The sequence below is a fragment of the Lytechinus pictus genome, chromosome 8, assembly GCF_037042905.1.
Source record: "Lytechinus pictus isolate F3 Inbred chromosome 8, Lp3.0, whole genome shotgun sequence".
Lineage (NCBI taxonomy): Eukaryota > Metazoa > Echinodermata > Echinoidea > Temnopleuroida > Toxopneustidae > Lytechinus > Lytechinus pictus.
In genome coordinates, this window is record NC_087252.1 from 26,687,691 (window position 1) to 26,703,995 (window position 16,305).

The 16,305-nt window shown below is 40.9% G+C and overlaps 1 protein-coding gene across 1 annotated transcript in view; it reads left to right on the forward strand.

Annotated features, from left to right (window-relative positions):
- Positions 1-15,775, forward strand: part of LOC129266175 (uncharacterized) — a 69,946-nt gene extending 54,171 nt beyond the window's left edge. The window contains exons 12-22 of the mRNA XM_054904021.2: positions 308-497; positions 1,057-1,214; positions 1,833-2,279; positions 2,772-3,571; positions 4,235-4,481; positions 7,358-7,622; positions 8,105-8,250; positions 10,010-10,189; positions 10,647-10,787; positions 11,461-11,607; positions 12,859-15,775. Coding sequence (XP_054759996.2) covers positions 308-497; positions 1,057-1,214; positions 1,833-2,279; positions 2,772-3,571; positions 4,235-4,481; positions 7,358-7,622; positions 8,105-8,250; positions 10,010-10,189; positions 10,647-10,787; positions 11,461-11,607; positions 12,859-13,424 — 3,287 coding nt within the window. The 3' untranslated portion in view covers positions 13,425-15,775. The remainder of the gene's footprint in view (positions 1-307; positions 498-1,056; positions 1,215-1,832; positions 2,280-2,771; positions 3,572-4,234; positions 4,482-7,357; positions 7,623-8,104; positions 8,251-10,009; positions 10,190-10,646; positions 10,788-11,460; positions 11,608-12,858) is intronic.
- Positions 15,776-16,305: the final 530 nt, after the last annotated feature.

Below are 16,305 nucleotides of genomic sequence, written 5' to 3' on the forward strand. Positions count from 1 at the left end.
TGTAATAAAGATCAATCGCGATATGAAGTTGATTTCAATCTATCCCATTTGTTGTTCGTCATTTGTTCAACATTAAGCATCTTTGTAACGCTCTTGATTTTCGTAATGGTAAGGGAATATTATGGCTAAAGTTTTGTTAATGTCCTTCAGGTGAGCATTCCAAGAAACACTGAATATCAATGATATATGTTATAAGCTACTAGAAATCCTTGCATCCGATTGGCTAAGATCAAATTACTGACCAAACATTTCATGAAATGCTCCCGACCGTTTTCCAAACATCACAACATTGCTTCTTCTTTTGAAGGGCCTGGTGTGAGCTCGCAGCCGATGAACATCATCACCCAGCCGTGCAGTCCAGTGGTCACTGTGGCCGCAGCGGCCATGGGGAAGAGTACGGTGTCCACTCAGGCGCTGACCTTCTCCAATACGGCCCTCCTGGCATCACAGCACCAGCAGCAGCAACAACAGAAGTTTGTCTTGCCTCAAGGTCAAAGGTCATTTATCATTCCATTTCATTTGATTTAGTTTATCAGTTCTGCATCCTGATTTTCTTGCATACCAGGAGCCTGTTTCATGAAACATGTTAAAATGACAAATTTATAATAACAGTTTAAAGCTACTGAAATCATTGCATTTGATTGGCTGATTGTAAAGTTGTCATAGAAATTATAACAAGTCTTTCATGGAACAGGCCCCAGAGTTTTTAATGAGTTCAAACTAATTTACTTTTTTTTGAAGAATTTATCAGATTCCACAAAGAGATATAATTAATTTTGGGTCACCATTTTCAAAAAATATTAGTCTTACTGCTTTTGCTAGTTTATTTATTTCAGTTGTAATGATAGTGATGGTGACATAGCATTTTTTCCTAATTGTATTGACTTGACTGGAATGTATTTTAATAGTTGATTTATATTTCTGGACATGAAATAGATGAAATGAAAACGACTTGAAGCAGATAGAATATCTCACTATAGCATGGGTTGTGTTAAGGACCCAACCTAAGTAAGACCTATGAGTTAACAATGACCTTTGACTCCATCCCAATCTCAGGACCGTGACGTACGTTCAGTCAGCAGCCGCGGCCTCTCCTAACCCTGTAATCATCCAGCAAGGGGATGCACTGAGAGGGAACGGGGGCAAGACTAAGATACAAGTACCGACTCTGATTCAACCAGCTCTCATGCCGGTCAAGACCACCAATACTCAGGGTAGGTACTTCTCTACAGCGAAACCGGTCTTTATTGACCACCCAGGGGGAACCACACAAAATATGGCCTTTGTAGACAGGTGGCTGCTATCCTGCCCAACTTTGGCAAAAGGAAGCAAGTGACACATCAGTCAAATTTGAGTTATTGTTGTTTCTGAAACACCCTTTGTATGTTGCACGTTCAGGCAAATTTGGGGAAGAAATTATCGTTCTATGGAAAGATATTGAAGAAAATATGCTGTTAAATTGCTTTGATGCCTATGTAAATGACGAAAACACATCCCTCATTTACAACAAATGATACTTTTGTAACTTGCTTCCTTTTGCCAAAGTATGGCAGTATAGCCAGGTTCATATTTGCTACACTTGTGCTATACACACCTATCAAAATCATCAAAGTGCTCTTCGTCATTCACTAGCCGAATAGCCGCTGGTAAAAACGATTCGGAAAGAGTCTGAAACCCAGAATTACCCGAAATGCAAGCACAAAATAATGGCCTTTAATGACAGGTGGTTGCTATTCACAGGTACTTATACACAAAATCTGCCTCCTTTAGACCAAGTATGAATAAATCTATACAGATACATCTGTAACTCTCTATCATTTCTATATTTATAGGTTCCGCTAAGATTCTACCAGCAACCAAGGCTCCCGTTCAGCCCCAGTCACAGCTCACCGTCGCCCCCAAACCGGTCAAGACAGTACCCCCTCTCACACCAGTCCTGAGCCTTGCCCCTTCACCGCAGGCATCTCACCCTCAATCACAACCGATCACCGGTATCGTCATGACCAACCCCGCCCCTGCATCCTACTCCTTCTCCACCCCATCATCATCATCCGTGACAATGTTTGCGGGTCCCCAGCCTGCGGGGATGCCGGCGGGGATGACGCTGTCAACGGCGATGACGACGACGTCCACGCGGCAGGTTGTGATGCAGGGGACGACTATGGTCGGGCAGCCCATCCCAATCACTGTCTCCATCAAGCAAGGGGATGCGGCATCCGGTAGAGGGAATATCAGTGGGGTGCTGCATCACTCTAATACTGCACCCAATGCAACAATATGTAAGAATCCTTCCCTCGTGTGAAACTGTTCCCTCTCTCATACTGTACATGCTGAAGTCTCCTCTGGGATGTGTTTCACAAAGACTTAAATGTGACTTAGTGTGATTCTTTAATGCCACCAGGTACTTCGTATCTAACGCGCATAGGGTCATTGATGAATGTAGTGATGACCTGTGTAGTGATACTAATCCATATACAACTGGGAGTAAATGTGTAATAAGGTATATTTTAATCTTTTTGAAACACAACTTGGGTGTTTTTAGATATTCTGCCTTTTGAATCCTAAGGCATATTGGTTGTATTGCTCATGTACAGCTTATAGAAAATTGTTTGATTACTCTGGAATAAATCCCTGATTAAACCGGAGGTAATGTTTCGCAGCCTGTAGGTTTAATTGCTGAGAAAGGCCTTTGTGTCAGTTAACTCAATTGCCTCATTATTAATAAAGCAGGTAATCATGTTGTAATGTTTTTTCTTGTTTCTGTTTTACAGGTCAGACCCAGCTTCATATCGACAACTCCGGCATCCAGCCGGGACCCAAAAAGATCAAAGCCACCCTGGCTACCATCCCAGTTGTGACTACCTTACCACCCCATAGCCCCTCAGGGACGGGCCGTACGACCATGGGCACCACCATGCAGATCGGCCACTCCAACGGCAGTGTTTTCACATCAGGGGCTGCCGTTTCAGCTAGCCAGGGCTACGCCAGCTACAAAGCCATGCCCAAGCTTGCACCTATCCAGAGTGCGTCCAGTGAGAAAGGGGGCGGGAAGAGGAATGTGATCGGCAGTGGTGGGAAAGAGGGCAGTTTAGACAAGAGTGCTGCTCCAGGGAAGGTAGACGTGCATGTCCCGATCAGGCAAGGTGGCGGTGGCGAGAGCCACGTTCATGCAGCGCAGACTGTTCAAAGCTTAAGAAAGCTGCCAAGGAACTCCCAGGACGACCCCAGAAAGGACTCCCAAATGGATACAAAAGAAAAAAATCTGAACAGGGAGGAGAAAGTGAATAGGAAAGACACTGAAAAACCTTCACCCCTTTCGCATGCAAGTGATAAACCCGCAACGCAGGGGGACGATGGTGACGCGATGAGGGATAAAGACAGACTGGAAACTGACAAACCAGAGCTTATCAGTACTAATCAAGGACCGAGTGGACATGAGACAGGTCATGAAGATGATGGAGGTCATGAGGGGTCAAGGGTCAAACCCCAGAGGTCCTGCAAAGGTCGTCTGTACAGGAAACACATGGAAGAGAATGGCAGAGGCAACAAGCCGCCGAGGAGAGAAACCAGGGTAAGAACACAAGCATATGAAAGGCCAGTCAATATAATGGCCTGAACTAAAACAAAAGTAGGATATTAAACATAGATGTTTAAAGACTGAAATGCATCAATTGATTTAACCCTTATAGAGCTAGGTTATTTTGACCCATCTCACTGCTGAGTGAGGCGGCGCTGGTGGAGGATTCGTCATGAGATCTTGTCCTCGACTTTTTAAGTGACAAAAAGTGGCATACACGTGTCATGTCTCATATATTCTTGCAAATTTTGTGGTTAATTGTTTTACAAAATGTCAATTCAATTGATTATGAATTCATCTTGCTTTAAAGTCTTGGTTCCACTGCACTTACGGATGCAGATAGGATGTTAAACGGAAAAGAATCTTGCCATCTGTTTGAAAACGTTATGTATTCGTTTGTGTACTCTTTGCATACGTGTTTCATACGCTCTATATCCATCGAGCATCCGTCCAATGTGATATCATCGTTCGCCCATTTTGTCCATTGTCTGGAGCAGATGAAAACGAATGGAACCACCCTGAAATTTTGCTTGTCTGCTATATCTGTTATGAATACGTATTGTGTCCGTGGGCCAGTGGGACCAGGCCTTAAACCTTCATTATGAGTTGATTAGTTAATGTATTTCACCTCTCTTTGGTCAATTTGTTGCTTCACAGTCTAGCAAGTCGGCGGAGAGCCCAATCCAGGAAGAAGAAACTGTCTTTCAGTCGCCTAGCAACATGGACACAGACCCACCCCCACCCTCATCATCATCCTCCTCCTCATCATCATCTGTTGCAATAAGGCCCGCTGAGGGAGGAGAGAGTCAAGGTCAGGGACATGCCACGGAGAAGAGAGAAAGTGATGGACCAGTCGTTTCAGAAGAAAAGAAGGATGAAAGGTCGCAAGAGGCCTCTTCACAGGGTTAGTGCAGTCAAACCTGTCTGTAATGGCCGTATGTTACAAAAGCGGTCTGTATGAGCAGGTGGCCTTTAGGCTCACGTTCCCTTTGATAATGTTTCTATGAAGAAGGTACATGTATCCAGTGAACTTGTTATAGAAACTGAAGGGTGTTTCATGAAAGTTGTCGGCGCTGACTAAATTGTCAGAGCTGACAATTTCAGTGAAATCCTTGGTTTTGATTGTCTGAGAGGCACTAACCTCTGGCTGTTACCATGGTAACTGTCGGAGAAAGACAAGTTGTCAGTGCTGACAGCTTCATGAAACGGTCCCCTGGTCTTTGTAAACCGATTTATAGGTTGTTTCTCAAACAGGTTTGACTGGATGAAGGTTCCCTTCTCTAAAGGAACAAAAATACAAGGAGAGAATCAATCTTAGAATAAAATGAGAGGCGCAATCTAAAACCTGTTTCATCAAACTCGGTTATAAAATAAGCGAGTGATGGAAGTTTGAAAAGTCTTATTGTACTTGCTGTTGGGATCCTCAAATTGGCAAACATGCTTCAAAATGGCTGATTTTGTGGACAACTCTCCATTTGTTTTGTATACACAAATTTTCAGATTTTACTCTTTATTTTACATATTTCACATTATCTCCTCCTGACCTTGACATATGTGATGTGAATTATGTTTTCCCATGACATATCTTATCATCAGGAGGAGGCAAGATACAATATGAAAGATAATGGGGAAACTCCGAAAATTTTGTGTACAAAACAAATGGAGAATTGTCCACGAAATCTGCCATTCCGAAACGTGTTTGCTAATTTGAGTATCCGCATAGAAAGTAAAACAAGAATTTTTAAACGTCCATAACTTGCTTATTTCATAACCGATTTTGATGAAATTTGTTCTTCTCATTTTGCTCTTTCCAATAAGATTACTTCTCTCCTTTGGTTTGGCTTTCCTGTAATTCAATGAAACGTTGATAAAACCATGGGCTGAACACTCCCGGATGACCATCATTTTCATTTTTCGAAACTTATTCACAAGTAAACTACCAACTGTGAATAAGTTACCAACTATTGGTAAAATAAATTTGCATTGCATTGCATTGAATGGAATTGGTTGAATTTACTTTATTTCAATTGAATTGAATTGAAACAAATAAAATCAAAGGCAATAGAATCGGATAGAAAGGTCAATTTTTCCTCCCTCCAATGCCCACACCAGCACAAATGCTAACACCAACGCTTAACTTGACATCACCCATTGATGAATATGTATGATTGTTAAGAAAGGTAGATGATGATTAAACATCTGCGTGTGGGAGAGGCAACCCATGTTTGTCTCCTTGCGTAATTATTTCTCCGTCAGATATTGTCACTCCTTTGATTATAAAGAAAGGGGTATTAGACCAATCTATGCGTCCAACATCGTTTTCTTTCCACTTCGAGATTGTAAAAGTTTCAAAATGAGTTGGTACAGAATCCAATAAAATGACAATCCAAGTGTCCGTATATGTATGAATAAAAACATGCGCCAAGGGATTCTGAAAGGAATTCTGTAATTGCTTAGAAATTAGCAAGATGAGCATGTTTTTCACCAAAATGTCTGGTCTTTTTACAAGCAATTATAATACACTGTCCCACATATGTCTATCTGTGTTGGTGATCCGTAGTGTGATCGTTTTTCAGCTTAGATTTCATGATTTTACAAGGTTCAGTTCATATTTACCTGTACCACATCTAGATATATAGTGACAGTTACCGTAAGTAACGGACTATAAACCGCACCCGTGGATTAATTGCACCCCCAACTTTGGACTTTAAAAAAAAATCATAAAAAATAAAATCCTTCTCACATTATATTTGAGTTACGAAGAAACAAAAACTAAGTTAAAGATTTCAAAGTATCCAAAGAGATTACCGGTATGCGGAAATCTGCTGTTCTTGATCAATTCATCTACAAATGTTAGCAAGAAAGAAAGGTCCCGACAATATTGGCCACTTACACACTCACTCACCTCACAGTCACAGTGTACACACACACAGCAATGCCGTTCTTGTACATTGCAAACTACGATACGGTACCACTACCAGTACATCTTATCAAATAATGATCTGTGTCTTTCCGGCGTAGGAGGAAGAAACATTCACATTTCTTGCATCACAAACTCACAATCACTTTCAGAATTTGTCTAGCATTCGATGTCTTAGCATGAATTTTGGATACGGGATTACAGGAAGGTTCAAGAAACAAAGACATTGGCATTTTTTACAGTTGTTTTTAAGGCTTCGTGCCGTCTCTCTCGTGCGTGGTGTACATGGTAGCTTATGAAAAGCAAACGGAAAGAAAAATTAAGCTGGCGCGAAATGGGACTTTGGAGGGGATCGAGGGTTAAAATGAATAGCGCCAGATTAAGTCGCACTACAACCACAATACAATGCAAGCTAGCTCAGCTCACTCAACTTTCGCGCTCGCGCTCGCTCAGCTGTGACAAAATATTACCGAGTATGCTTGGCGTCTCTTTGAAAGGGAACTTCGCTGCTTTGAACCGAGAATAAAGTCGAAATTAGTGTCATGAAGGTGGGTGCATTTGTTATGGACAATATTTGTAATAATCGTAATAATCGCTTCTCATTACCGCGGCTCATACCCCTCTAAACACTCGATGTGTTGTGAACTGGCAGCCGTCTTACATGTTCGGGAGGGGTTACGACGGGCTGGCTCAGACCCGTCACCGTGGATAACCGCACCCCAGACTTTTGCTTCTATCCTGCCGAGAAAAAGGTGCGGTTAATAGACCGTTACTTACGGTAACCTTGGTTTTACGAAATTCTTATGAAATCAGTGTTTACTGCAACCTCTTTCATTTACATGTATCTTAAACTTCAACAGAACCAACAGGACAGGTAGAGAAGCCATCCAACGAACAGCCTCTTTCCCTAGGCCCTCAGCCAGATTCAAACCCACAGGACACGAGCACCCCTACCAAAGAAAATGGACAGGCCCACAAGCCCGCCACCACCAGCGATGAGGCATCCGCTTCCACCTCTGTGGCCATGGATACGCATGCATTGACCTCGGGAGCAATGGGAGGAAAGGACGGCAGTAGGCAGTTCTCGCACATACTGAAGAGAAAAATTGACGATGGGATGGAAAAGTAAGTGACATGTTTGTTTTGCTACGAGCTTCACAACATCCTGTCTAGGATGGACTCTGTCAAAGATATCTTGGGAGGCAGTTACGAGCTGAATCTTGTACCTTGTATAGTGTGTCTTGTCCTGGATGTCCCTTATTCTTACAAGGAAGTATATTTGGGGTCCTACCTAAGTTTTCTGTGTCCCCATCGAAAAATATGTTTCAATACCTCTCTTTCATTACATGATCAAGTTACGTAGTTCTGTTTTTCTTCTCTAATCGATTCAAAGCTTTGATTTCGTGGCCCTATTATGAGCTGAATTTTGTACCCTGTATCGTGATGCGTCTTGGTTGTACCAGAAGTCCACAAGGAAACGGTTCTCTTGACAGAAACATCTGTGGCCCAAGTCTTATTTTTCCCCATTGCATCTAACCCTTTCACGCCACAATGAGTTACCTAATTCTGTTTTTCTTTTGTAATTGATTCCGTACGTCACAATCCAGGGTCCTTGAGGAGGTCAACTTTGAAGCTCAGTTCCGACAGCTTCCTGAGTACCATCCAGAGGACCACACCAACGAGAGAAACGTCATCCCGCTCACCCCTGAGGCTATCGTCAGCAGCTATAGGAGGAAGAGGAAAGGATCTACAAGTAAGATACCCAAGCTTTGCTGCCCTCTCTGGGGGTTGTTTCATGAAACTGTTCATAAGTTAAGAGCGAATTTAAGAATGACTGGTGATTCTTTCTTGTGTTAAATGGTATTCACCATTAAATGTGCATTGGTGATTATTTAGCGCATAAGAAAAGATCACCAGTCGTTCTTAAAGTTGCTCTTAACTTACGAACAGCTTTATGAAACACCCACTTGGTTTACTGTCCTTTTAAGGACTGCACTCAATCCCGACAGATACTCTTTCTTACCTCCACTTTCTCGCCTCTCCATTTCACTTTCAGCTCTATCCACTTTCCCTTAGTCCTTTCCTGGACTTGACACATGGGACCGTATTCTGAAGTCGGGTTTAACTTACACTCAGGTTTTAAGTTGTGGTTTAAGTATGAATAGCCAATCGTTACATAAATCACTAACAGTAGAGATATCCTATTTCAGTTTCATTTGGCTCTCGAAATCATTCATTATTGCCTAGGAAGTATAAATAGATGATCGTCTTCACCATCGATGAATCAGGAAAGAGCACAGTAAACATAAGAAACATACAACTTAATAAAAGTTATGACACTTTTGGCTTCCCATAATTTTAGCACAGAGTTAGACCATTGTCTAAGTTAAACCCGACTTCAGAATACGGGCCTTGGTGTACCGTAAACCACTTCCACGAAGCAAGATACTGTCCTTAGTGGCTCGACTCTGCATCAAATCTCAGGAGCCCATTTCACAAAGAGTTGTAATTGTTGCAACTCTGCCATTTTGTAACTGCCATTGAAAGATTGATTGTGATTGGCTACTGAGCTCTGTTGCCATGGTAGTTGCCATCGTGGCAAATGTACTATAGTTGGAACTCTTTATGAAACAGGCCTCAGGATGATTTTTATGTACAAAATGAATGGGATGTTATTAAAGCATTGTAAAGAAAATTTCCTTCAATAGGCAAGACACTTTGATATCATTAAAGTGAAAATGTCTGGATGAAATTGCACATCAACTCATGACAATTTTTAATAATGACTTGTGAAGGAATAAAAACATGCCATTATATGATAGGAACATAACATCACAATGAAAGTTCAGCTTTTAGCTGATTTCAGCTATTTTTGTATTTTATTTTATTTTTATTTGTTTACTTTGTTCAAATGAAAAGAAGCTTTTGCAATTTCAGCTATTTTAAAGCTAAATGAACGTAGTTGCAGTAAAACACTGATTTCGTGAGAAAGTCTGTAAAACCAAGGTAAAGTATTGATATATCATCGTGGATCTAGATCTGGTACAGTTACATAAACTGAACTTTGTGAAATCATAATATCTAGCTAAAAAACGACCACACTGAAGATCGCCAACACATATAGGCACACGTGGGACAGTGTATTATTATTGCTGGAATAAAGACCCGACGGAAAAGACTGAATCTGCGCTTATTTTGCTTATTTCTCAGCAATTACACAATTTCTTCCAGAATCCTTTGGCACATATTTTTTATTCATACAAACAGACACTTTGGTGATCATTATATTGAATTCTGTAAAAAGTAATTTTGAGATCGTTCCCACAACTGGAATTTATCTTTAATTTGTGATCACCTGCACCACTGAAATAAGTTAATAAGTTTATTAATTAAAAAAATTATTATTGATATTATTTTCATTTTATTTTTTGATATTACAACATAAGCTACTTTCTATTTTGGTCATCACTCCCCTGAAATAAGTTTATGAGTTTATAATATTATTCTTCCAGGTAAGAGTGAATGCGATTCTGACAACGACCCGACGTCACCATGCAAGCTGAAATCACCCCACCGTAGGAGCTCGAGCAGCTCCGAACCCAGTACGCCAGGCAAGAGAGTGATCGGGGACGACTCTGTCTTCAAGTTCAGCGACAAGTCGGCGGTAGAGGCCTATACCACCAACATGCGAGGTATGAATAAAGAGTTGAATTCATTCAAGTCTTCAAGCAGTTGGTCTAATTTTCAGATCATCAGTATCAAATTGAATCAGGGTTCGAGGTTTGAGCCCTCGTCGAATCGTTCGAATGGTAATGTTAATGATCGATCCCAGGTGTAGATAATCTCTTCTAATTGACAGGCCTGCCAACTACATGTACTCCTTTTTTACTACCCCGTTTGTAATATTTTTTATCAACCAAAAAGAGGAGCTCTCCGTTTTCTCAATTTATTTAAGATAAAAAAAGAAATAAGCCCATGTTCTCCGTTTTTCCATTTTCAGATATTGGCAGGCCTGAATTGATACACATCTGTAAAAACCCAACTATCCTTATATATGCAACATTAGCTGAAAAATGGATTCTGAACCTAAGACAGTATCACAGACCGCCTTCCATATAAAATATCCTTTTTTTTTCTTCCCACTATTAGATGAATTGGATGAATATGAAGGAGAGCTGGATCGCTCTGCGTCCTCCTCGTCCTCTTCCCTCTCCACGCTGCGAAGGATCTTGGATCAGAGACGGATCCTCGTCACGGAGCTCTTCAAGACCAATGGCTACTTCCCTTCTGGTAAATCAACTTTCTCTTTCCCCCTAGATGATTATCTTGAAAGCATCTTGGGATACGGGTATATACAGTGATGCTAAAAAAAAATTGTTAACCCCACCAGAAAGGGAACATATTTAAAAGTGTTCAAGTTGTGCCATATTTTAGATATGTAATTGCGAAATCGGGTGATAAAATATTACATTCAAAGTTTGTTTCTCCGGGCTCGCCGGACATTCAACACTCAGCATGAAGAAGTGCATTTTCTGGTGGGGTTCACTAACGTTTTAGCACCATTGTACACCACCTTCAGTGATATTGTAGGCAAAACTATGCTCTTCACTGTGGGCATGAGTAAGAATTATCCAGACAAGGTACATGCATACCTTTTAGTAGTTCCTGTCGTGTTCGGGGTGTTTGGATTGTCGGAAGTTGCCTTGTTTTGGTAATCATGTTAACACCTTGAACAGAATGGTGTGCATTATTTGTTTTATTGAATTTTGATATGGCTCTTTGCATTTTAATGTACTTTCATCTCGGTTATAATATTTTACCCAAGACTGGTCATAGGTGTTATTAAAATGGCATGTTTACACACCATACATGATTGATCACGTGTGAGCTGTCACCCAATCATTGGGATCCTCTGCACCCGTGGTATATTATTTACTATTGCCTGATGACCTCTGATCCACAGCCGCTTCCACTGCCGCATTCCAGTCCAAACACCAGGACATGTTCCCATCCAAGAACTGCCTCCAGCTGAAGATCCGTGAAGTCCGCCAGAAGATCATGCAGCAGTCGTGGGATGAGGAAGGCCAGGAAGGAGAACCCGTCGTACCAGGTGAGGCTTACTAGTCGCAATCAATCTCTTAAAGGTTATCCATGTTTGCCACTCTCCACCCAGGTGTTAAGTGGGCACACAGTAGGATGTGGACGTCAATGTGGTTCGATTGGCATGTGTGCATCGATAAGTAAACTGTTGCCTGGCCAGGGTACTCTCCAGGGAGTGGAGACGGCGCACTTTATGTGTGGAACAGTGATGGATCCTGTGACCGAGGCCCCGTTGCAGTATGGTAACTTTGCTATCCATTGGTGACTTGCATGGAATCCTTGATTCTGATTGGCTGTTGATCAGCATTACCATGGTAGCTTCCACGTTATTGCAAAGTTACCTTAATAGTAACTTTTATGCAACAGGGCCTGGGGTATCAATATTTACAATGTAAAACACTCTGAAATGCATCGTATGAAAGGCAATATAAATGTAACTATTATTATTATCATTCTTATTAAGCTGTGTGTATGTCAAAGCAGATACGAACCAGCCACCTAAATTGCACCACCTCAAGCACTCAACTACTAAAAAAAACTGGCCCGATTGCTAACCCATAATGCACCATTCTGAGCAATGTAATCTTAAAGTGTATACCTACCTGAGTGATAACATGCTAATTCACTTCACTACTTGATACAGTCATACCACAGTGATGATGTTACCAAGTCACAAAACCAGCACTACTCCTTTCGAAATATTTTAGTTTCTTTATACAAATGAAATTTCGAGGCTTATTTATTATCTCTACGTAGTATTAATAACAATCTCAATATATATATTTATTGAAGGCTAGATTAGATATTTATAATACACAGTCAATGAGAGACCACAAAGAGTGTCCGACAGTTTGCGTTCCCTTCAATCATGGCTTTACACGCAGCTGGTGACCCCTGTGCTAATGGAGATACCTCAAATTTACCCTGCTTTTACATAATTGGAGTGCGCTGACTGTAACCCATATCAAACGATCAACCTGATTCATAACATCTAGGACCAGGCTAATGATATATTCATCTCAGTGGGGCTAATTATTTATAATTATTAATTATTTATTCATGAGGTCATATATTGGGCCCCATGGACCATTCCAGTGAAATTTGGGTTGAGGAGGTATTTCATCATGCTCTACTGAAATATGGTATAAAAAAATGCTGAAATTAATAAAAAGGGCAAATTGAAGTCACACTTCGGTACTGTATAGCTGTATGAATAAGGTATTAAATGTTTGCATTGATGTTTTATTTCTATTCTGACCAGGTACCCCATCCACACCCAAATCTCCAGTACCCGGTAAACTTCACCTGACGTCCGTCAAGAGCGTTCGCCTCGGTGGTCCCAATCCCACTAGTAAGATGGCCCTGTCGTCCACCCCACTCAGCAGCGCCAACTCGGCCCTCACCGCCAAGTTCACCTTGACTCCAGCTCCGCCCCCTTCCCCCATGGCGAGAGGGGGTTCCCCTAACCCCCAGGGGACACCAACCATGACCAAGTTCCACTACTCCCCGCACATGAGCCAGCAGCCGAAGCCCATGTCACCGTTGGTCAAACTCTCCAACCCCCAGCCAGGTTCTCCGGCCCTCCACCCCATCTCGGTCGCCTCCCCTGCTCTGCAGCATGGCCAGACCATCTTCGTCTATCCTGCCAGCCCCGGCGTGAACCAGTTCCAGCCGGCCCAAGCCGCCCAGGGCAGGCCTCCTACCTCAGTTGTACAAGGAGTGGCACCCCCCGGTGCAGCCAATTCGGGGGTGACACATATAGCTCTTCATGGGCAACCTCATATCAATCTGCAAGGGAGTGGGAGTGGGAACCAGACACCAAAATGAAAGCCCTCCTACCATGGCCATGCAAGGAGTAGCACCCCCGGAGCAGCCAGTTCGGGGATGACCCATATAGCTCTTCATGGGCAACCGAATATCAATCTGCAAGGGAGTGGGAGTGTTAACCAGACACCAAAATGAAAGCCCTTCTACCATTGTCATGCAAGGAGGAGCACCCCCGGTGCAGCCAGTTCAGGGGTGACATGTATAGCTGGGCAACCACCTATCAATCTGCAAGGGACTTCAAAATGAATGCAAGAGAAGAACCCTTCTGTATTGAAGAATGTATCTTCATAAACCCTTCACAGGCAAAGATGTAAATCATCATGAAACATAAAATCATGTTAATGAAAGTCATATGAAGTTTCAATGTTATTCAGAACCCCAAGTATAACCATATTCTGACCACCAATAGGTCTTTTGTTGAAGTTATACAAAATCAATCAAATTTAATAAAATCCAAACACTTAATATGCATGATGATTGTCGAATTAAGATGCCGATGTTTGATGCATGAAATATGAATAATACTGCTCAGTGAATGAGCACCATGCTAATTAACTACGTTTGCTTTTGATATATCCTGACGCTTGCAATTCTCAACAATGCCTAGCGAGCCCCAAAGAAAAGGAAGAAAGTTCAAAGCGATTTTTTGAATACTTGATGAAGAAAGGCAATGTTCTTTTTGCAATATGGAGGTATTTGGTGATGTCAGAGAAGGAAAATGGAGCAAAGCGCGTTTGCTCGATTGGTGCAATGAATAATGTGTTCATGTTATAGCATAGAAACGTTTTTGAAACAGTGTTCGAGGGGCAGTTCTATAATATAATCAACCTTTTTCGTCCAACCCCCATATCTCTTCGATTTAACTTCATGAACTGCTCAATCCATGAACATTTGAAAGCATAGCGACTTCTTGTGTCAACTTGAAAACAGAGACAAATTATTTCAGGAATCTCCATTATTTGGAGGGTCGGACAAACATATTTTATACCATTGCCCAGATGCAAGGGAAGGTTGTGAAAATAACAGCAATATTATTTATCCATGAATGTGATGATGTCATGTACACGGTGAAATATTTGAAATATTACTATCTCTAATATGAATGATAGCAGAGGAACCTAATGCAGAAGATCACGATTCTTGTGTATGTATCAAGGCCGCGGACATCCCACTATTTGAGAGTTTCCTCAAGAGATTGAAAAAAAAAGGATGAAGGGAAATAATGTTTATATCTTGAAGCAAGAGTTATACTTTACACTCCAAAATTGAGATAGTAATATTTCTAATATGAATGATATCAGAGGAATATAAAGCAAAAGATGATGATTGGTATGAATGAAGCAAGGTCACATTCTCTCGCTATTTAAGAATTTTCTCAAGAGATGAAAAAAAAGATGAAGAAAAGTGTGAATATTCATAGGAATGAGCACTGATTATGTTCACATAACTCTTGAATTCTGTCAACGTAGCTTGAAAGATGAGGCTAATTTCAATTGTATTGTGTCAATGAATTTGTAGTATATTGACCAGGGGAATGTTTCTGATACATATCTGTTATAAGCTATGGAAATCCTTGCATCTGATTGGCTCAGAGCAAATTTGTCAAAGTTGCTGATTATTCGCTCCATGAACCGAGGGAGCATTTCACGTAAAGTTCTGTCAGGGATTTTCACTATCTAATCTCCCCTCAGCCAATCAGATCCAAGGATTTTAGTAGCTTATAACAATAGTCAGTGTAAATCACTAACTACATGGTACATGAATCACACCCCAGGAGAGGAAGTAGACAAAAATTTTATGACAAAATACCATCATGGTATTTGCATCGGGAATGTAAATTGTGATCAGTTGCATCTACTGACTTATGGATAAATGACCTGTAGACGATTTGTATCAATCTAATTGTTGAAAATGTTGGAACTTTTGAGCAAAAAAGGAATTCGCATCGAGGAAAAGTGATTTGCTAAATCCGGTAATCTATCAGTTCTGGGTACCCTAGTACTCATTGAGTGCCTTGGAGTCGTGTTTCAAATTCTTTCATACTGTACATCATATGCTGGAAAGTTTCCTAATCTGTATTTTTTGAAGAAAAAAAACCCCATCAAAATATTACATTTCCTTTTAACCCAATTTCTATTTCGCATGGATAAAACTCATTATAACGTTTAAGTTGTACCATTATGAGAAGAATTTGGCTAAGGTAATGTGGATTATCTTATTCCCAAATCTACACCAAATGACCAAAATGAACTTGAGCTTTGCTAAACCTATGAATGTTATGGGACATGAATGACAATTCAGTTAATGAACTGGGAAGGAAAGTGATAGAGTATTCAATATAATCTTTCAGGAAAATTAACCAGCTCATCTCTTTGCCCTTCCCTTTTTAATCATGGTGACTCAAATTGTTGTTTGAATATTAAGTTTGAAAGCAACACAAATATGGAAGGAAATATGGTAAACTACTTGCTTAGAAACTCAGTGATAACCTAGATCATATAGATTTATGCTTTTGTCTAATACTGATTCATCAGACCCAAAGAGATTGTCCCAAAATCAAAATATCAATATCACTTAATATCAGATAGATTGTTTGAAACCCATTCACACAAAGCTCCTTTTTTGACAAGCAAGGTGTGCCCAGTTTGCACAGTGAAGTGTGAACGCACTATATGTATATTTTTCGTGAATTCAATGGTTTGCATGTGTATTCTGCTATCAGTTTTCACGTTTACAAACCGTAAGAAGAGGCGGGAAAAGGATTGGAGCACATAAGTGTCTAAATACATTCATGCTGCATGTGTACAGGGCCAAGTTACATAAAACTTCGCAATTGATCATTGGGCCAATATCTACGAGTGATCGCATTGAGTATTGTGCA